The sequence below is a fragment of the Girardinichthys multiradiatus genome, chromosome 1 (assembly GCF_021462225.1).
Source record: "Girardinichthys multiradiatus isolate DD_20200921_A chromosome 1, DD_fGirMul_XY1, whole genome shotgun sequence".
Lineage (NCBI taxonomy): Eukaryota > Metazoa > Chordata > Actinopteri > Cyprinodontiformes > Goodeidae > Girardinichthys > Girardinichthys multiradiatus.
In genome coordinates this window covers 24,703,771-24,719,618 of record NC_061794.1, presented here as the reverse complement: position 1 = coordinate 24,719,618, position 15,848 = coordinate 24,703,771, and the positions used below count along the sequence as shown (strand labels likewise).

Below are 15,848 nucleotides of genomic sequence, written 5' to 3'. Positions count from 1 at the left end.
TCCCAAGACGAATTGACGCTGTATTGGCCGCAAAAGGAGGCCCTACATCATACTAATAAATTATTGTGGTCTAAAACCAGGTGTTTCAGTTTCATTGTCCAACCCCTGTAAGTGATTGTGGGAATACTTTACTGTGATGTTTTCCAAAGCAGATTCAGAACAATAAATCAGAGATTGTTGGAATGGAAATTGCAAAGTAAAAAAATTCAACTGAAACACTGAATGTGCATTCTCCTATATTTCATCTTCCTAACACTATTATTGCATTATAACTCTCCAACTTATGGGTTTTTGTTATATCCTTGTTCTTATTATGTCAGCTAATATAGATTACATTATAATACTTCAGATATTTCTGAGCTTCAGTGGTAAATAGTTAGCTGTACTGTATATCTTGATATTTATATTTGCACAAAAAGGGTTCCAATAAATACATTGGCCCAGTATCTTTCCATTATATTTAATTCTCATTCTGTCTGATTTGGATTCAATCATTTTGCAATCCACTGTAATCTCACAATGTGTCTATGTATGTGGGTGCACATTTGCTTGCTTGCATGCATGTGTGTGGATATTGTAGTATGAGCATTTATTTGCATCCATACTGTACATGTCCGAGTCAACCTTTATAATTTGCTGTTCTTCCTCCCTCCCCTGGATGTAAATTTAGCTTCAGTCTGGGTAGATTAGGAAGCCAGAGAAGGTGCTGTACTTGTTCTGGTTTCCTCCATGGACCTTTCCTCCATCCAGTTGCACACAAATCTCATCGCCAACGTCCAGATGCAGAATCACGGTGTTGGAGGCGTAGTCGTAATTCTGATCAGCGTCTTGAGCGATGGCGCTTGCTCTTACCTGGTAAAGGACATGTGCAAAGGCAGTTAGAGCAAAATCGTCTAGCGGTTTTAGCACAAGAACTACTTCATTTATTTTATTTGAGACAGGCTTACAACCAATTACTGCAACCGTCAAATGAGAGACCGACGAGTCTGACATCACTTACATTACTGACAGTTAAAGGGATTGATGGGACTTTGACCTGTGACACCCACAGATGAGCACAGATATTCAGTCGTGTATTGATTGCATTTGGATAGGATAAGACCTGTGGATGAACATGTGGTTGGGTTCTGAGATAAGGTTGCTCACAGGGGGACAGCAGGTTGTCTGTTGGGAAACAACCTAAGCCAATAAACAGCATCACTATCTACATCAACTATTGACCTGTTGCTTATGATGCTGTACCAGCTCGATGTGCACAATATTGAATTGGGTGGACAGTTTCACATTTGCATGCTCTGCGAGTGTTGGGTCTTATTGACCACGCAGCAGTGGATCTTTACTTGTTTATTAACACATTTAATTGGGTTTACTCAGTTGGGACACACAGCTTACATTAAGTTTCTGTTTAACAAGAAACATGTTTTTAACATTTGTTATTTTATCTTTATTCTCTAAAGAAAATTCAGACATTTTATGTTGTTGCTCTGTGTCATATTTGTAAACTTATACGTAAATAATTGGCCGTTGCTTGGCATATAGAAAATCCCAAAAATATGTTTTAAGCTTTTGCTTAAATTTAAATATTTCAGGTCATCAAACCAATTTTAACATCAGACAAAGTTAACCTGAGTAAATTCAAATGCAGTTTTCAAATGACGTTTGTCTTTATTAAGGAACAAAAGCTATCCATGTTATCTTGGAAGTAGTCCAGCAATCGTAAATCATAAATTAACTATTAAAAAAACTGATTTATTTGGAAATGTGAGATCAATTTGTGTGGACTAGGCCTTAATTGTCTGGGTCTTCTCTTGACTTTCGTATTTTAAGGAGTGTGAGTTTGAGAAATGGGCCTTTGTGTCATACCATATACTGTATATATACCCCAGGCAAACAGGAGCTAATTAAAAGTTTCTTGGAACTCCAATTAACTTAAAAAAAGTAAAGTATGATTTTGAAAATGCATAAGAAACGTCTTATTTATAAGAAATGTTAGGAGTGTCATGATCCCTGAGAAACAATGTCATTTTGTACTAAACTATTTGCTTTGACAATATATATATTTTTTTTTATTATTTGATACAAAACATAGTCATCTACTCTACAAAATATAAACAAAAAAATAAAAATCATAAATTGTAATTATCAATAATTTTGGTGTTACAGCTCCAATCATCAGACATAGGTCAGTCATCTGTGGCCTTGTGTCTGGCTTTGTGTCCATTCTGCGCAGGGAGCACTCAATCTGTCAGCAGCCAGACAAGCTACGCACATCTCCATGACAGCCACAGAATATGATCTGCAATTCAACTACCGCCATGTCAGTCCCGTCACTGGGACCCCATCTCCCCAACGAGTACATATCAATTTGAAAATAGTCAGTCACAGAGCACCAAAGCCTGAATTACTGTAACAAAAAAATATAAATGTTCTTTTCCTGCTGCAGCAATCCATTTTGGCACCTGTCTGGACATGCTGCTCACCATTTATCAATCCTATGTTAAGCTTAATTGGCTTAACATAATCTGGTATCATGAAATATGAAATGAGATATGGGCTGTGGATGCGTCGTTTAACAGACAGCATGATGTTGACCGGTCCCCATCCATTCTAAACCAGAACAAACCAGAAATCACAGAAGTAAGATGAAAATAAACAACTTGCTTCCCAGGTTTAAGTATCTGTCAACAAAAGCAAGTTAGATCATCTGAAACCTTTATTGGAAATGTTTGTACTCCAGTATTCTACGTTTAATTCTGAAAAACAGTATATTTAAAGTGGTAGCCTTTAATTTTTTTTACCAAACTGATGTATGGCATGTGACCTAATTCAAGCTTGATAATGTAATTGATAATTTAAAGTTTCCCTTTAACATGAATTAGGTATCATATCAAGGTAACAAAATAAGTCAATAAAAAGGTTACTATTTGGTCCCTGAATCCTGTCAGGTAACCAAGCTGGTTGTACTTAGTTCCGATTATAATTGGATCTATTCAATTCAATTCAGTTTATTTACATAGCACCAAATTCACAACGCATGTCTTCTCAAGGCACTTTGCAAACTCAGTTCAATCAAATCATACAGATTTCAAGTCAGGTACAAAAATTCCAATTAATCCTAGTTATCAAACAGTGCAGTCAAATTCAGTTTACTATTCAAACTGGTTAAAAAGTATTGCTATTTAAGGAGACCCAGCAGATTGCATCAAGTTAGTGACTCGCAGCATTCACTCCTCCTGGATAAGCATGTAGCAACAGTGGGCAGTCGCTTGCATTGGCTTTGCAGCAATCCTTCATACTGAACATGCATTTTCTGACAGTGGAAAGCTCACTTTTCTGTCCACTTTTCATATGAGCCTCTTCCATTCCAGGAGTATGTGAAGGTTGGTGCTGACATCTGACAAGAGGAGAGATGCGTCCATCTTAAGATAAAATTTGGGGACACATAGTCATCATATTGTCACATGTTACTGAATCAGAAAATATTATCTTAAAAGGATAGTTCAGGATATTTTATGACATTCTGGCAGTAATAGGCCATTCTTGAATAGTGTCCAGGGCTCTAAAACTGTGTGTAAAAGAATCTCTGATCAGTGTAGAATATCCTGTTGAAGTCTGAACAGTCTAAGCAAGTAAGAATGTGAGCTAGAGATAGTCAAATACAGTCCACACTCTTTAAAAAACAAGAAAATAGCCCTTCAATTTAACACCAAAGCATAGGCTATGAATCAGATACCAACTTCAACATCAATAACCACCCAGGTACAAGACTGCTCTCTTTCAGTTACTACACAGTAAAGCCCAAAGGGCAGCGTTTCATTCCTTGTCACTACACATTCAAGTAAATCAAGCTTAGTTGGTCCTGGAGGCTAAAGCTAACCGTTGGCCCACAGGAGGCCAAGATGAAAGTGGAAATCTATCATCATAAAACATCTCCAATCTCAAAATTATCGCACCAGTTTGTGCACATGCTAGTTTATGAGCCTTTAAGCAGTCACTATGTTTGTGTTGAGCAATTATTTACATTTAAACTGATTATTTGCACAGGAAATAAAGGCAGCAGGCGGTGCACCAAAAATGAACTACATCAATGAAAAGTAAGACAGTGTAATGGCACAGGGTTTACTTAAATCACTTTAATATCTTTTATACTGCTTCGTTTTTATATCAAATTCTTTATGTGTTTTTATGCTAACATGATTCAAACAGGAAGACCATTAGTGTTCCACCGCCTCCTAGCTCAATGTAAATAATCATGGGTTTGACTTTGTAATAATAACTATCCGATACAAATGTGTTGATGGTTTAAAGAATCATAAAATAGACTTTATATAAACCTCTATTATCTTTTTGAGAATTGAGTTATTTTAAGACAGTAGAGGTCCACTTTGACTTTGGCTACTCCGAGACTAGCCATTAACCATCTGCCTTTGGCTGAGCCAAAGAGAGTTACTGCAGGTAGAAATTTCAATGTGTATAACTGTTCAATAAAACTCAAAACCTCTTAACTATTTTTTTAAAATGCATATCCCTGGAGTAAACCACCAGAAAATTCACTTTTAACCTCCAATTAACCTCTGTATTTACCAGCAAATTACTGTCATGAGGAGGCCAACTGGCTAGGGGGCCTCCTCCCTGTCTACAGAGGCGGCATCTGATAGGCAGGACCTAGGCACAGCTGTTTCCTATCACCACCTTCGACAAATACCCAGGCAATACATCTACACATCACCAGATATTCCGATTCAGTGAAGGAGTTAGTCCTGGCTTCTAATCTTGCTAAAAAATATTTAAAGAATCTTGAAGTTGTTCTAATCTTGTTTTCTCTGTCTTCAGACCCAGTTCTGCCAGCCCTTGAGCCCTCATCTGCTGCTGCCAAACTTTATCATCTACCCTTACTACGGTTATCATCCTGTTTTCTAGCCATTCATCAAACCAGAACCAGTGCCATTTGACTCTGAGTCTGCTTTTGGGTCCCTATTTCTAAGTGGCTGACACTTACAGCAGTTGTGTCCAAATGTTTTGCCAAAAGGGCAAAAAATTAAAACAGAAAATGAAAACAGAAAAATCATTTTAATGTTATTTTTAGTTTGTTTTTCTTGCTCAACTAAAATCGAAACATTCAATTCTAAAATGGAAAAAAGATTTTTGTTGAAAAGGCATCTGTAAATCATTTTAGATCTGAAACAAGGAAGGCTCTCACACATCTGCTTTATTAAAATGAAGGAATACAATGTCCTACATTTTGTGCCTCAATTATTTTTTATTTTCATAGTGTAGAAATTATTCTTTATGGCCCAGCTACAACAGGGGATATGGGTTACTTTCTTTAAAAAGTGTCAAGTCTGCCTTTAAATAAACATTGTTGGATGTTTGAGTTGATATTTACTATGAAATCAAGATAAAAAGCAAACAAGAATGGTTAACATTTGTCATTTTAAGATTTTGTTAATGAAATTCATTTCTTAAAAAATTAAAACTGTCCATTTGCATCGACTGTGGTGTTGAACTGTGATTGTGGGCCACACAAATCATTCCAAGGTGTCATGATTTGTAGATGTTTGAGTTTTGTTTTGAGTTTTGCCTCTGATCATTATGATGCATTTTTAGTCATGTTTTATTCGTAAAACATTTCTTTGGTTAGATTGTGTCCTTGTATCTCTGTTTAGTTCCAGTGATGTTTTGGTTCCTACTCTCAGCCATTACCACCATAATCACCTTCATTCAGTCCACCTGCGCTATGCCAATGAGTCTTTCTGTTTCCCCTGAGCCATCCAATATATATACTTTTCTGTTCTGTTTACTCCTCATTGGTTTATACTGTTTGTTTACCTGATCCAAGACTGCTTTCCTACCTTATGTCAGCCTGTAAGGTTTTGCTTTTTATTTGTTGATTAAATCACTTTTATTTAACAAGCTGCCTCTGCCTGCCCATCTGCATTTGGGCCCAGCTCCAAGAGCCCCTCATCCTGACACAAGGACCACAAATGGCCAATGGGCCAGAATTTGGATGAACGTTGACTGATAGTTTTCATAGAATCTGTAATTAGAAATTAGGTGGATGTTTGTTTTTGCTGTGAGATTTCTGTCCTCATTAGAGTATCTCCCAATCAACAACACCAATACATGTTTATATGTAAAGGTTAAATTGCTCTGCTTGACACAAGTAGTGACAGCCAATATCACATTTGCATCTTTGACTGCTTCTGACAGCGGTCCGCTTGTTGTGACTTTTTATTGACAGCGCGTCACCATGCTCATTATTTTGACCCAACTCAAAGTAGAAAGATCTTTGCCCCATCAGGTCTTTCCAATTTAATTGATCTAAGATCTGCTTTTTTTAATTTCTTGGATCAATATAATATTCATCAATAAAGATGTTTTAGCTTTTTTGAGCACATGTTAGATGAGTTTGTATTGTAGCTGATGTTCTCTTGTTTGAAGGAATAAGGCTAACCATCAATTAATGCAGCTACTAGACAGAGAGTCATGTGGGAGACATGGTGGGATTACAACATGAGGCCAACAGAGGAGACGGATACGGCTGGAAGACAGACTGATCCGTGTGAACCAGGCAGCACACAGCGCTGATCCTGGAGCTGGAAGGGCTGTGAGCCGTAAGGCAGGAGGCCCCTGGGGCTTGCCTGTGGCTGTCTTTGTCTCCTCCAAGCCCTTTCATTACTGGGCCTCCTGTAAACACGCCTGGGAGGAGAGGGCCACAGACAAAAAGAAGGAGAGAAGGAGGAGGGTGGAGGAGCGAGGAGCAGCTGCTGTGTTGTTTCCTCAAAACACAGACAGGGATAGACAAAATAAATCGGTGGAGGAGGGTGCAGGGAAAAATATGGGCCAGAAAGTTGATAAAGGGGGAGCCTGGAGTAACAAACTGATCAACCAAGGTTGTTTTGTGAGACCAGGGAGATGTGGGTGTATGAAGTCTTGTTGTTGTCCGTGGTGCTGAGCTCCACTGGTAATAAAACTGACAGGATTCATTCGCAGTGATATACTGACCTCTTAAAGCGGAGACAATAGAAAAGTACCCGTTAAACTTACCTAAGGGACCCAAGCACATTGCAGGAGGTTTGGGAAGAGGCTGAGGTGAGGTTGTGGAAATAGAATATTTATTAAATAGGCTTTTCTTTTCCACTGGGAGCCCTGGGATTACAAGGTGACAAGCGATTTAGGCACCGAACGGTGCCTTAGATTGCTAGTACCTGCCATTCAGTAACTGTGATATTTATCTCATTATTATCTTTGGAATTACTGATGTATCTCAATAAATTAATATATCTATAAAACGTTAACTAATTTCAGTAATTTCAATCAAAAAGGCAAATTCATAGAGTTAAATGTTTATTTCTGTAAATTTTCTGTTGATTATGGCTTGCAGCTGATGAAAACCCAACTTTCAGTTTCTCAGAACATTATATAACATAAAATAAAAAAGGTTCTTCATGCAGAAATGTGGGCCTACTGAAAAGTATGTCCATATACTGCACATAATATGCACCCTTTAGTTGGTCAGGGAACCTTTAATTACTGCATCAATGCAAGTGGTACTGCTGAGGTGTTAAGGCAGCCAAGGATGCTTTCATAGCAGCCTTTAGCTTGTCTACATGGTTGGATTTGATGTATCTTATCTTCCTTTTGATAGTACTCCATAGATACGGTGTACTAACACCAGCAGATGACATGGCCCCTAAATCATCACAGACTGTATAAATTTCACACTGGACTTGAAGCAACATGAATTATGTCTCTCTCCACTCTTCCTCCAAACGCTGGACTTTGATTTCCAAATAAATTTAATACTTTACTTTCATCTAAAAGTAGGACTTTGGACCATTAAGCAACAATCCGGTCCTTTTCCTTCTTAGCCCAGATAAGATACGTTTGATGTTGTCTATTGTTCAAGAGAACTTTAACATGAGCAATGAAACAGTTGTAGCCCATGTCTTTGATACGTCTGTGTCTGGTGGCTCCTAAAGCTCTCACTTCAATCACAGTCCACGCCTTGTGAATATCTTGCAAGCTTTTAAATGAGCTTTGATTCACAACTCTCTCAAGGCTGTGGAAGTTGTCAGTGACAAGCTGCCACAACACAACATTTCTATATTAAAAACCTTTTTTTTATTAGTTTTATATGATATTTAAATTTTCATAGAAACTAAATATTTGTCAGGGGCATCAAACTAGGAAAACATTGCAATATTATTAATATCAATATTGCTTGCATTCACCCCACATTGTCCTCCTCTAGTCTTTCTTTCCTATCATCCTAATCTTGATTGCAAAAACATTTTGAAGTCCGTCCACGTGGCCAAACATGTAATTGGAAAGTAGAATTGTAATCCATGACACCTATAATATTATAACCCCCAAATATGGCATCCAAGCAGTCCTTTGAGATTGTGACATTGAACACATTGATACTGCAGTGACGATTGCAATTCGGTTCATTGTGCGATCCTAATTTAGGATTTTATTGGTTGGGAGCTATAATCATAAAATTTACAGAAATAAACATTTATCACTCTGTATGTAATAAATCTACTTATATTTCACTTTTTTTTATGACATTACCAAAATAAATTAACTTTTGATGAAACTATAATTTATTCAGATGCACCTGTTTATGAACTGAAAAGACAGCATTTGTCTTGTCACAGTTCTTGTGCGCATCTCACACTTTCTCATTTTTGAGGCTAATTATATTCCTCCTGCAGCCTAACTATGTCTCCTTACTGGGGAAGTTAATCCAGGTACCGGTCATTACAGCAAGTGATGACATTTTAACATTACCATGTAAAAAAACTTGACCTTTAGCAGGGCTATTAAAATAGACCTTTGACAGGTGGAAAAAAACATGGACCAGATTAAATGAGAGCAGAGCCAGTATCTATTTATCTACATAGCGTCTTGCCTTGAAAATGTTTCATATAGATAGGTGAATAATATGATTATAAATAAATGGATTAGCAGCTCAGCTAATGAGGAAAGTGTGGGATGTGCAACTGAGGAGGTGCACATGACGTATTACCTCTCTTCATGGTTCGAGAAGCATGCCAACACCATCACACACTGTCTTAATAACATCTGGTACTAACCTAGAATATTAAGTCATTTACAAGTCATATATCCCTGACAGGACATTAGGAGCAGAGTAATTAAACACATTTATATTATCAGTTGTGGCAGTAAGAAATATTTAGGACTTTTATTTTAAGAAAGGTGAAATGGATATTGAGTCATTAGGTGTCCTAATGAAACACACCCATCCATCATTTTCTGCCTCTTGTTCTATAGATGAGCAGATAGCATACACAGTGGTTAATTCCCCCAACAACAACAGGATGTTTCTGTCAATCAGATGTTCACAAGTCAATTACAGACATGGAAGCGGCTGAAGATTTCCCCCTTCGATCAGAAATCCCCTGGCTCTGAAGCAATGTTATGGTGCAATGATTTGTGGAAGTTACATCGAGCAGGTGGGTGTTACAGGGTGGAGGGGATCGCACTAGTAATAGATAATTTATGTATAGGAAACCAAAAGGAAGCTGTGCAACGGTTCCTAACAATACAAGAAGCTGCACAAAATAACAACTTAAATGTCAATAGCATGTGATGTGGTTAACAATCAGTTGACACAGGCAAATATGGGAAATATGGCTTTCTGCACAGGGTGGCACACCATGGTGGGCACCACGATGTAAAAAGAAAAGAAGTAATCTCTATTGCTGATTTGTGTATCGAGCCAATAAGAATGACCCCCGTGTGGTGTGCCGAGTGCAAACACTGAATAAAGAAATACTGCAGTCCATGAAGTGTGGCTGGTTATGCTAAAGTAGGGATCTGACTCAGCTTTTGATTCAGTGCTAAACTTAAGGCCTATTTATTGATCTTTTTGTAATTCTGGGGTGCATTTGACCTACTATAATTTAAAATCTTACATATGTAGACTTGTCTAACCTCAGCTAGATTATTTCATGCAGAAAAAAGATTTGTAAACAGTTTGAGAACTGAGAATACATCCTATGTTGTATTTTGCTGTATTGGTGAAAACACAAACATTCTTAGCATTAGGATCACCTTAGACTATGACAAGTTTAAAGAACCAGAATATAATGACTACTCTAACCTAGACTGAATAATTCTAACAGATCCATCTAGATAAAATGATATATATATATATATTTTTTAGTTCTTAATATTTCTGATAAGATATGTAATAATAGTTACTGTTTTTTGTATAAAATGGGCTGTTAAGGAATTTTGTATGTGTTTGGTTGTGTGCGGACACACTTTTTGTTTTTATTTTAAATCTAATTCCTAATTTCTATCTATATTCATACTTGAACCCATTGATTTTCTTCATTTTTATTTATACTAATTGTGCAATGACTTAGTGATTCAGTCCTAGCTAATTTACAGTTTATTTTTACTTCTGCATCTGTTATTTATTGCAAAAACAACTGCCATAGTTGCTTATTATACAGTGGTACTGACATTTAGGAGACTAATTTGTAACACTATGTTACATCTTACCCCACAATGTAAAATTTTGATCACTTGATATAATTTGTGTACATTTCTCAAACATGTGTTAGTTTTTAGATGATTCAACAGTTATCAATATAGCATAAGATAAAATATAAAGCTTTGTATTTGGAAAAATTAATACAACAATGAAAAATTATTTTCTTTTGTTTTTCTTGATTTTCTTAAGACAATGACTCAGACGGACTAGACGTACAAGTGCTCTATCCTAAGCCACTGTGTAGATGGTCTGTGTTACAATTAATCCTGCATTACAACTTCCCGACAACTGCAGAATGGGAAATACGAGGGCCTGCAGAAGATAGTGAAGTGTGCTGAAAAGCTCTCTGGAGCATCCTTCCTGTTTCTGTCCAGGATCTGTTTCAGAGGCGCTGCAGGAGCAGGGCTCTGAACAATAACAGAAACTCCTCGCACCCTCTCAATAAACGTTCTGAACTGCTGCCATCAAGGAAACAGTGCAAGAACATCACAAGCAGAACCACCAGACTGCTACACAGCTTTCTGCCTTATCCTAACTGTGCAGTATTGTACTTTTAATCTGTTTTGAATTTTTATATATTTGAGTTTAATATTATATAGCTATCTAATCATTTTTACCATAATCTCTGATCCCAGAAAATAATTGTTTTATTTAGCTGTACGCTGTCTAAATTATTTTGATTTAATTTGGCTTGATTTACTGAAGTGGAGTGACACATTACTTACACTCCATCTAAGAGAGATTTATGCCTGTTCCACTTGTAAAGACTTTAGAAAATAACTTTTTATTGGTCAACCTTGATCACTTGTCAAGCCGCTATGTGTTGAGTGGGTGTCCATCGGTCATCCTGCCAGATCTCATCCTGGCCTTCAACACCAGCCTCCCAGATGCCTCGTCTACCAGCCCACTGTCTCCACGCCTCCATTGAGTCATCTATCGTCCTCAGCCCCACCCATGGTCATCAGCTCACTCTGCTTCTTTTGCTCTTCCCTTCAGTGTCTTTGGAGAGACACATCGGCACATCTTCAACAGAATCTACTTAGGTTCAATAAGGGAGCTGGATATAAATGACCTAACTTGTTAAGGTGCAAATATTTTATGTGGAAAATGCAAGCAGCCAAATTGTGCCTACGGCGATTCTTAGAAAGGCACAGCAAGAGACAATATTCAATAAAGCTGAAGGACCTACGGCAATGGTTAAAACAAGCCTCTTTGATGCTGCGGTCAGGAATGCAATCTGTCAAACACGCCCCCGATTTACTAAACCCAAGCCACCGACTGGCCTTGGGCACGGTACCCGTACTGCCTCTGGGCTTTAATAACTCCAAACTCGATCCTGCATTCTCCACAATTTCATTGCCACTCTATAGTCATCCACCTACAGTAGTGCTTGGGTCTGTCCCTGTGTGCACACCATTTAACAGAAGTGTTTAAAGAAGCCACCCGACGGGTGTCACGAGGACCTGGGTGAGGTTAAATAATTGAGCTGAGTGAAAGATATTTAATGGAGAATCAATGGACAAGCCGGGATGAGGTTAGGAAAGGAACATACAGCTGCCGTTAGAGGGAGGGATCTAATCCAAGATTAATGAATTATTTAGCAGGCTAAAACGACTTGAATGACAATGAAGAGTATTAGACAGATAGTCCTAAATGCACCTTCATGTTTGTGGTCAAATGAATTTGCAATCCCGAATCAAGAACCCTGGGATACTTTTTGTGCATTTTATTTCATATGAGGCTACATAAAGTTATACCTGGTTCACCTCATGTCTGCAAAGCAAGGTCTGAGCAGAAACTATTTGCATTTAGAGTCCTTGATGAATGAATGAATGTAAAAAGCATCAGGAAGAACGTTTCCCGAATTTGGACTTCAGTGAAATCCCTGTGATTTCCTCCTCTCCTTCCTAGCACCACCTCCATCTTTAATTAGTGTCTGGGGAATGAAGCAGTGGATGAGTGGACTGTCAAAATTAAATTCATTATTTCCTTAGCCGAGGTGCAAACCCAACTGTCCACATTCTGACAGACGTGTCTCCTGTGCTGTTTTGCACTTCTGTTTTGGTGATAATCAAGCTGTGTGGCATACTTAATTAGACTGTTCTTTTTTGCCTGCATTCTGCCACTTGTCATTTAACCAAAGTAAATGTGGGAATGCAAATATGTGAAGGCTGAGATTTTAAGGCCGTATAGTATGTCCTCCCCTTTAATGAGAAGGTTTGCTGTTTCATTCTTTGCTTGTCATGTTGCCACCAGTTAAGTGGATTGTGCTCTGAATCTGAAGAGCTCAATGTTGCGGAGGTAAATATGAGACAGGACAGTCAACAGTGAAAAAAAATATATGCGGTGTGTTCTTGTGTGGCATTTACATACAGACTCTCTGTTTAAAACACACACAGACACACACAAACACACACACTTTTACTAACCAGTCCATTCTTCTTCAGGTCTGCCCACATGCTAGTTCCATCACCACCTCTCATTAGTACATGGTAGGTGAAAAAATAGATGCCAGGCAGAGGGCAGGTGAACTTGCCAGTGCTGGGCTCATAGTAATTACCCACATTGGTGACCACATCATCAAATTTCAGTATTTCACTGCCCTCGTGCTGCTTGCGTAGCCCTGCATAAAAGGCAATTTTAGGGGTGTAGATTGAGGGAGAATACCCCCCAGGACCGGGACCGGGGGGTCCCTGCGGCCCCGGTTTCCCTGGCTCCCCTGGGGGGCCGCGCTCTCCTGGAGGACCTGGGTTTCCAGGAGGTCCTCGAAGTCCAGACCTCATCTTCTTTCCAGAGTAATCCTGGGGGGGTGGAGATACAGCTATCAGCTCCTGACCAGGCTGAGAAGTAGCATAAGGATCACACACCATCCTGCAGCTTCCAAGCATTTCATAATGGCTCCCTCTGCTCCCAGCGCTACCACCTTTGGTTGTGTGAACAAGCAGGGGAATAGCCACCAGCAGTATCAGAACCATGGCCACACCAACGGCGGCTACAATCACGCGTTTCCTGCGGCTGAGCCGAGAAGCGGCCAGTGTGAGGAAGTCCTCCTCCCCCTTGGCTGGAATAGTGCCGGCCAGGATGAAGCCTCTCCGGCTACCAGTTTGGAATGAAAAGGTGAGAAGAGATGTTAATGGGGACAGATGCTGGGGATATTAGAGGTTGGTAAAGTATTACGAGAGAAAACCTAATGGCAGACGGCCAAAAAGGAATGAAAAAAACATCTGAGATCCAGTTAGTTTAAAAATTTTTCCAGGGGTCTCAAATCAAAATAATTAAAGGTCTTTCAAAGAAATTAATTCCAAAATGATCTTTTTCTGAGGACTCGCTGATAAATCTTAATTATTTATCGATTGTTTTGTCCTGCTGTCTCATAGTTGTTTTTTTCAGAACAGGAGTTGCTTGTGGAGGTTCACAGTAGCAACAGTTTCTCCCCGAAAGTCCACTCAACAAAAGGGAAATGACAAAATTATTGGCTATGTTAGATGAAGTACAATTTACTAGTTTTTCCAAAAAAAGATGTCCTTTAATGTTCCTCCTAAAGGATACCGGAGCACTTCATGTAGATGTCTGACTCAATGCCATGGCTGAGATGGAAAAAGGTCACCGGATATCTCTCCAGGCACGATCATCCGTGGACAGTTCTCTGTTTTCTGTCAGAAATTATTTTGTTTGGTTTTCTTCAGTCAACAAATTATGTTAAAGTAGGTTCCTCCTCTGCCTGTGTCTGGATCTGAAAAGGTGTGTAAAAAAAAAAAAAAGAAAGAAAAAAACACTTATTGATCATATTTGATCATTTTTAAACAAATTTACCTCTGAAATAAATTATTTAAATCAAAAGTCATTAAAAAATATATGAGCACTACAACGGATCTTTTTTAGTATTTTTTTTAAACTTGTTTTTGAAGTATCCTATCTATTAGCATGCTGCTAGAGTTGTATCTGCGAAATAAAACATATAGTTAAACAAATAAAACTTTGCGGTAAAAATCAAATCTTTGAGCATCAGGTTTTTCTCACCTTTCTCACCAAGACGACCTCTGGAGCGCCAAATGAAACGCTGGGGAGCCAAGGTGCGCAGGACTTTCCCCGGTAAGTAACGCCTGTTTCCTAATCAGAGCGCAATTTTCTCAGCATTTTCTCTTCGCAGACAGATAATAAAGTCCGAAATGCAGTGACTTCTGTGATAATTCAGCTGAAAAAAATACCCGCGGGAACACTTTCTGATGCGTTTCCAAATGAGGAGCTCACGGCCGCCTGACGCTCCCATCCACGCTGTGTCTGTCCACTGTATCGCTGTTCGAGGCGTTTGGTCCTGGTCTACACCTGTTAGATCTCTCCTCCTCACCCCTCCCCTGTCTCTGTCTCTCTCTGTTATATCAGCACCTAGATTTTCTGTTTCTAGTCACATTCAGGGTTATCAAGAGAAAATATTATTTATCCTTTAAAACTTTATATATAACTTAAAATAGTTTTTTCTGTTCCACTGTATTTTTCATATGATTATTTTTGAGCCAGTGTAAATTCCTCTGTAAACTCATTACTCTAACAGTGAATTGATGCTGTGCTGTTTGCCTGATATTTACCTGTCAGAGGGAAACTTCTCTGCAAGCAAAAAAATGTTTGATTCTGTGCTGCCAAAAGAAGGCAGATGTTTTCATCTTTGCTGTACCAGGTAATGGGAGGACATGGGATGGTGACTGAGTGAAAACTGCCTCGGCGTGATGCGTGAGGAATGAAGAGGAGACGCTAAATGGTCCCCAGACCATTGTATGTGTGTGACTCGCATCCCACAGCTATACAGCCTCATTAGTGAGACACCCTGCCCCAGACAATGTGCCCCCCTGCCTAAACCTTTTACTGGTGCCTGCAAACTGGAGTAAACAAACATCCATGCACATACACTTGTTTGGACTGTACAGACAAAAGAGTTTTTACACCATTAGTTGTAAAAGACCATGCTTTATTTTCACCTGGAATGTTTTCCTGCAGTTTTTAGAGCAACATTTCATAATGAGAACTTAATTCTAGTTCTGAAAAAACAGCTTCACTGATGCATGGCTTCTGATCATGATAAGGCAAACCACTAATGTGACGTTGTAACACATCCTGCTACTAACAACAGCTATTTGTGATTATTCCATGACCAGTTAATGAATTTCTATTCAAACATGAATTGATACAGGCCTGCCATAAGACATTGCATGCACACAAGCGAGTACAGTGGATCCTCTGTGTCACATGAACACTTCCTTCACTGTTTCTTTCATGAACTGATCTGGTTTGTCCTCGATGTTAAAAAGAAACAACGAATAAC

General features: G+C 38.7%; 1 protein-coding gene across 1 annotated transcript; it reads right to left on the bottom strand.

Annotated features, from left to right (window-relative positions):
- c1ql4a (complement component 1, q subcomponent-like 4) lies at positions 1-14,830 on the bottom strand. The gene is made up of 3 exons (XM_047373525.1): positions 14,552-14,830; positions 12,961-14,264; positions 1-852 (listed from the first exon to the last, which is right to left on the bottom strand). The coding sequence occupies exons 2-3, from the start codon at positions 13,504-13,506 to the stop codon at positions 673-675; spliced, it is 726 nt and encodes a 241-aa protein (XP_047229481.1). The 5' UTR covers positions 13,507-14,264; positions 14,552-14,830; the 3' UTR covers positions 1-672.
- Between the last annotated feature and the right edge of the window lie 1,018 nt (positions 14,831-15,848).

Coding starts and splice junctions, on each gene's coding strand:
- c1ql4a (XM_047373525.1), bottom strand. CDS start 13,506: ATGGTTCTGATACTGCTGGTGGCTATTCCCCTGCTTGTTCACACAACC. Junction 853..12,960: donor ACCTGAAGAAGAATGGACTG/GTTAGTAAAAGT, acceptor GTCCTTTACCAG/GTAAGAGCAAGCGCCATCGC.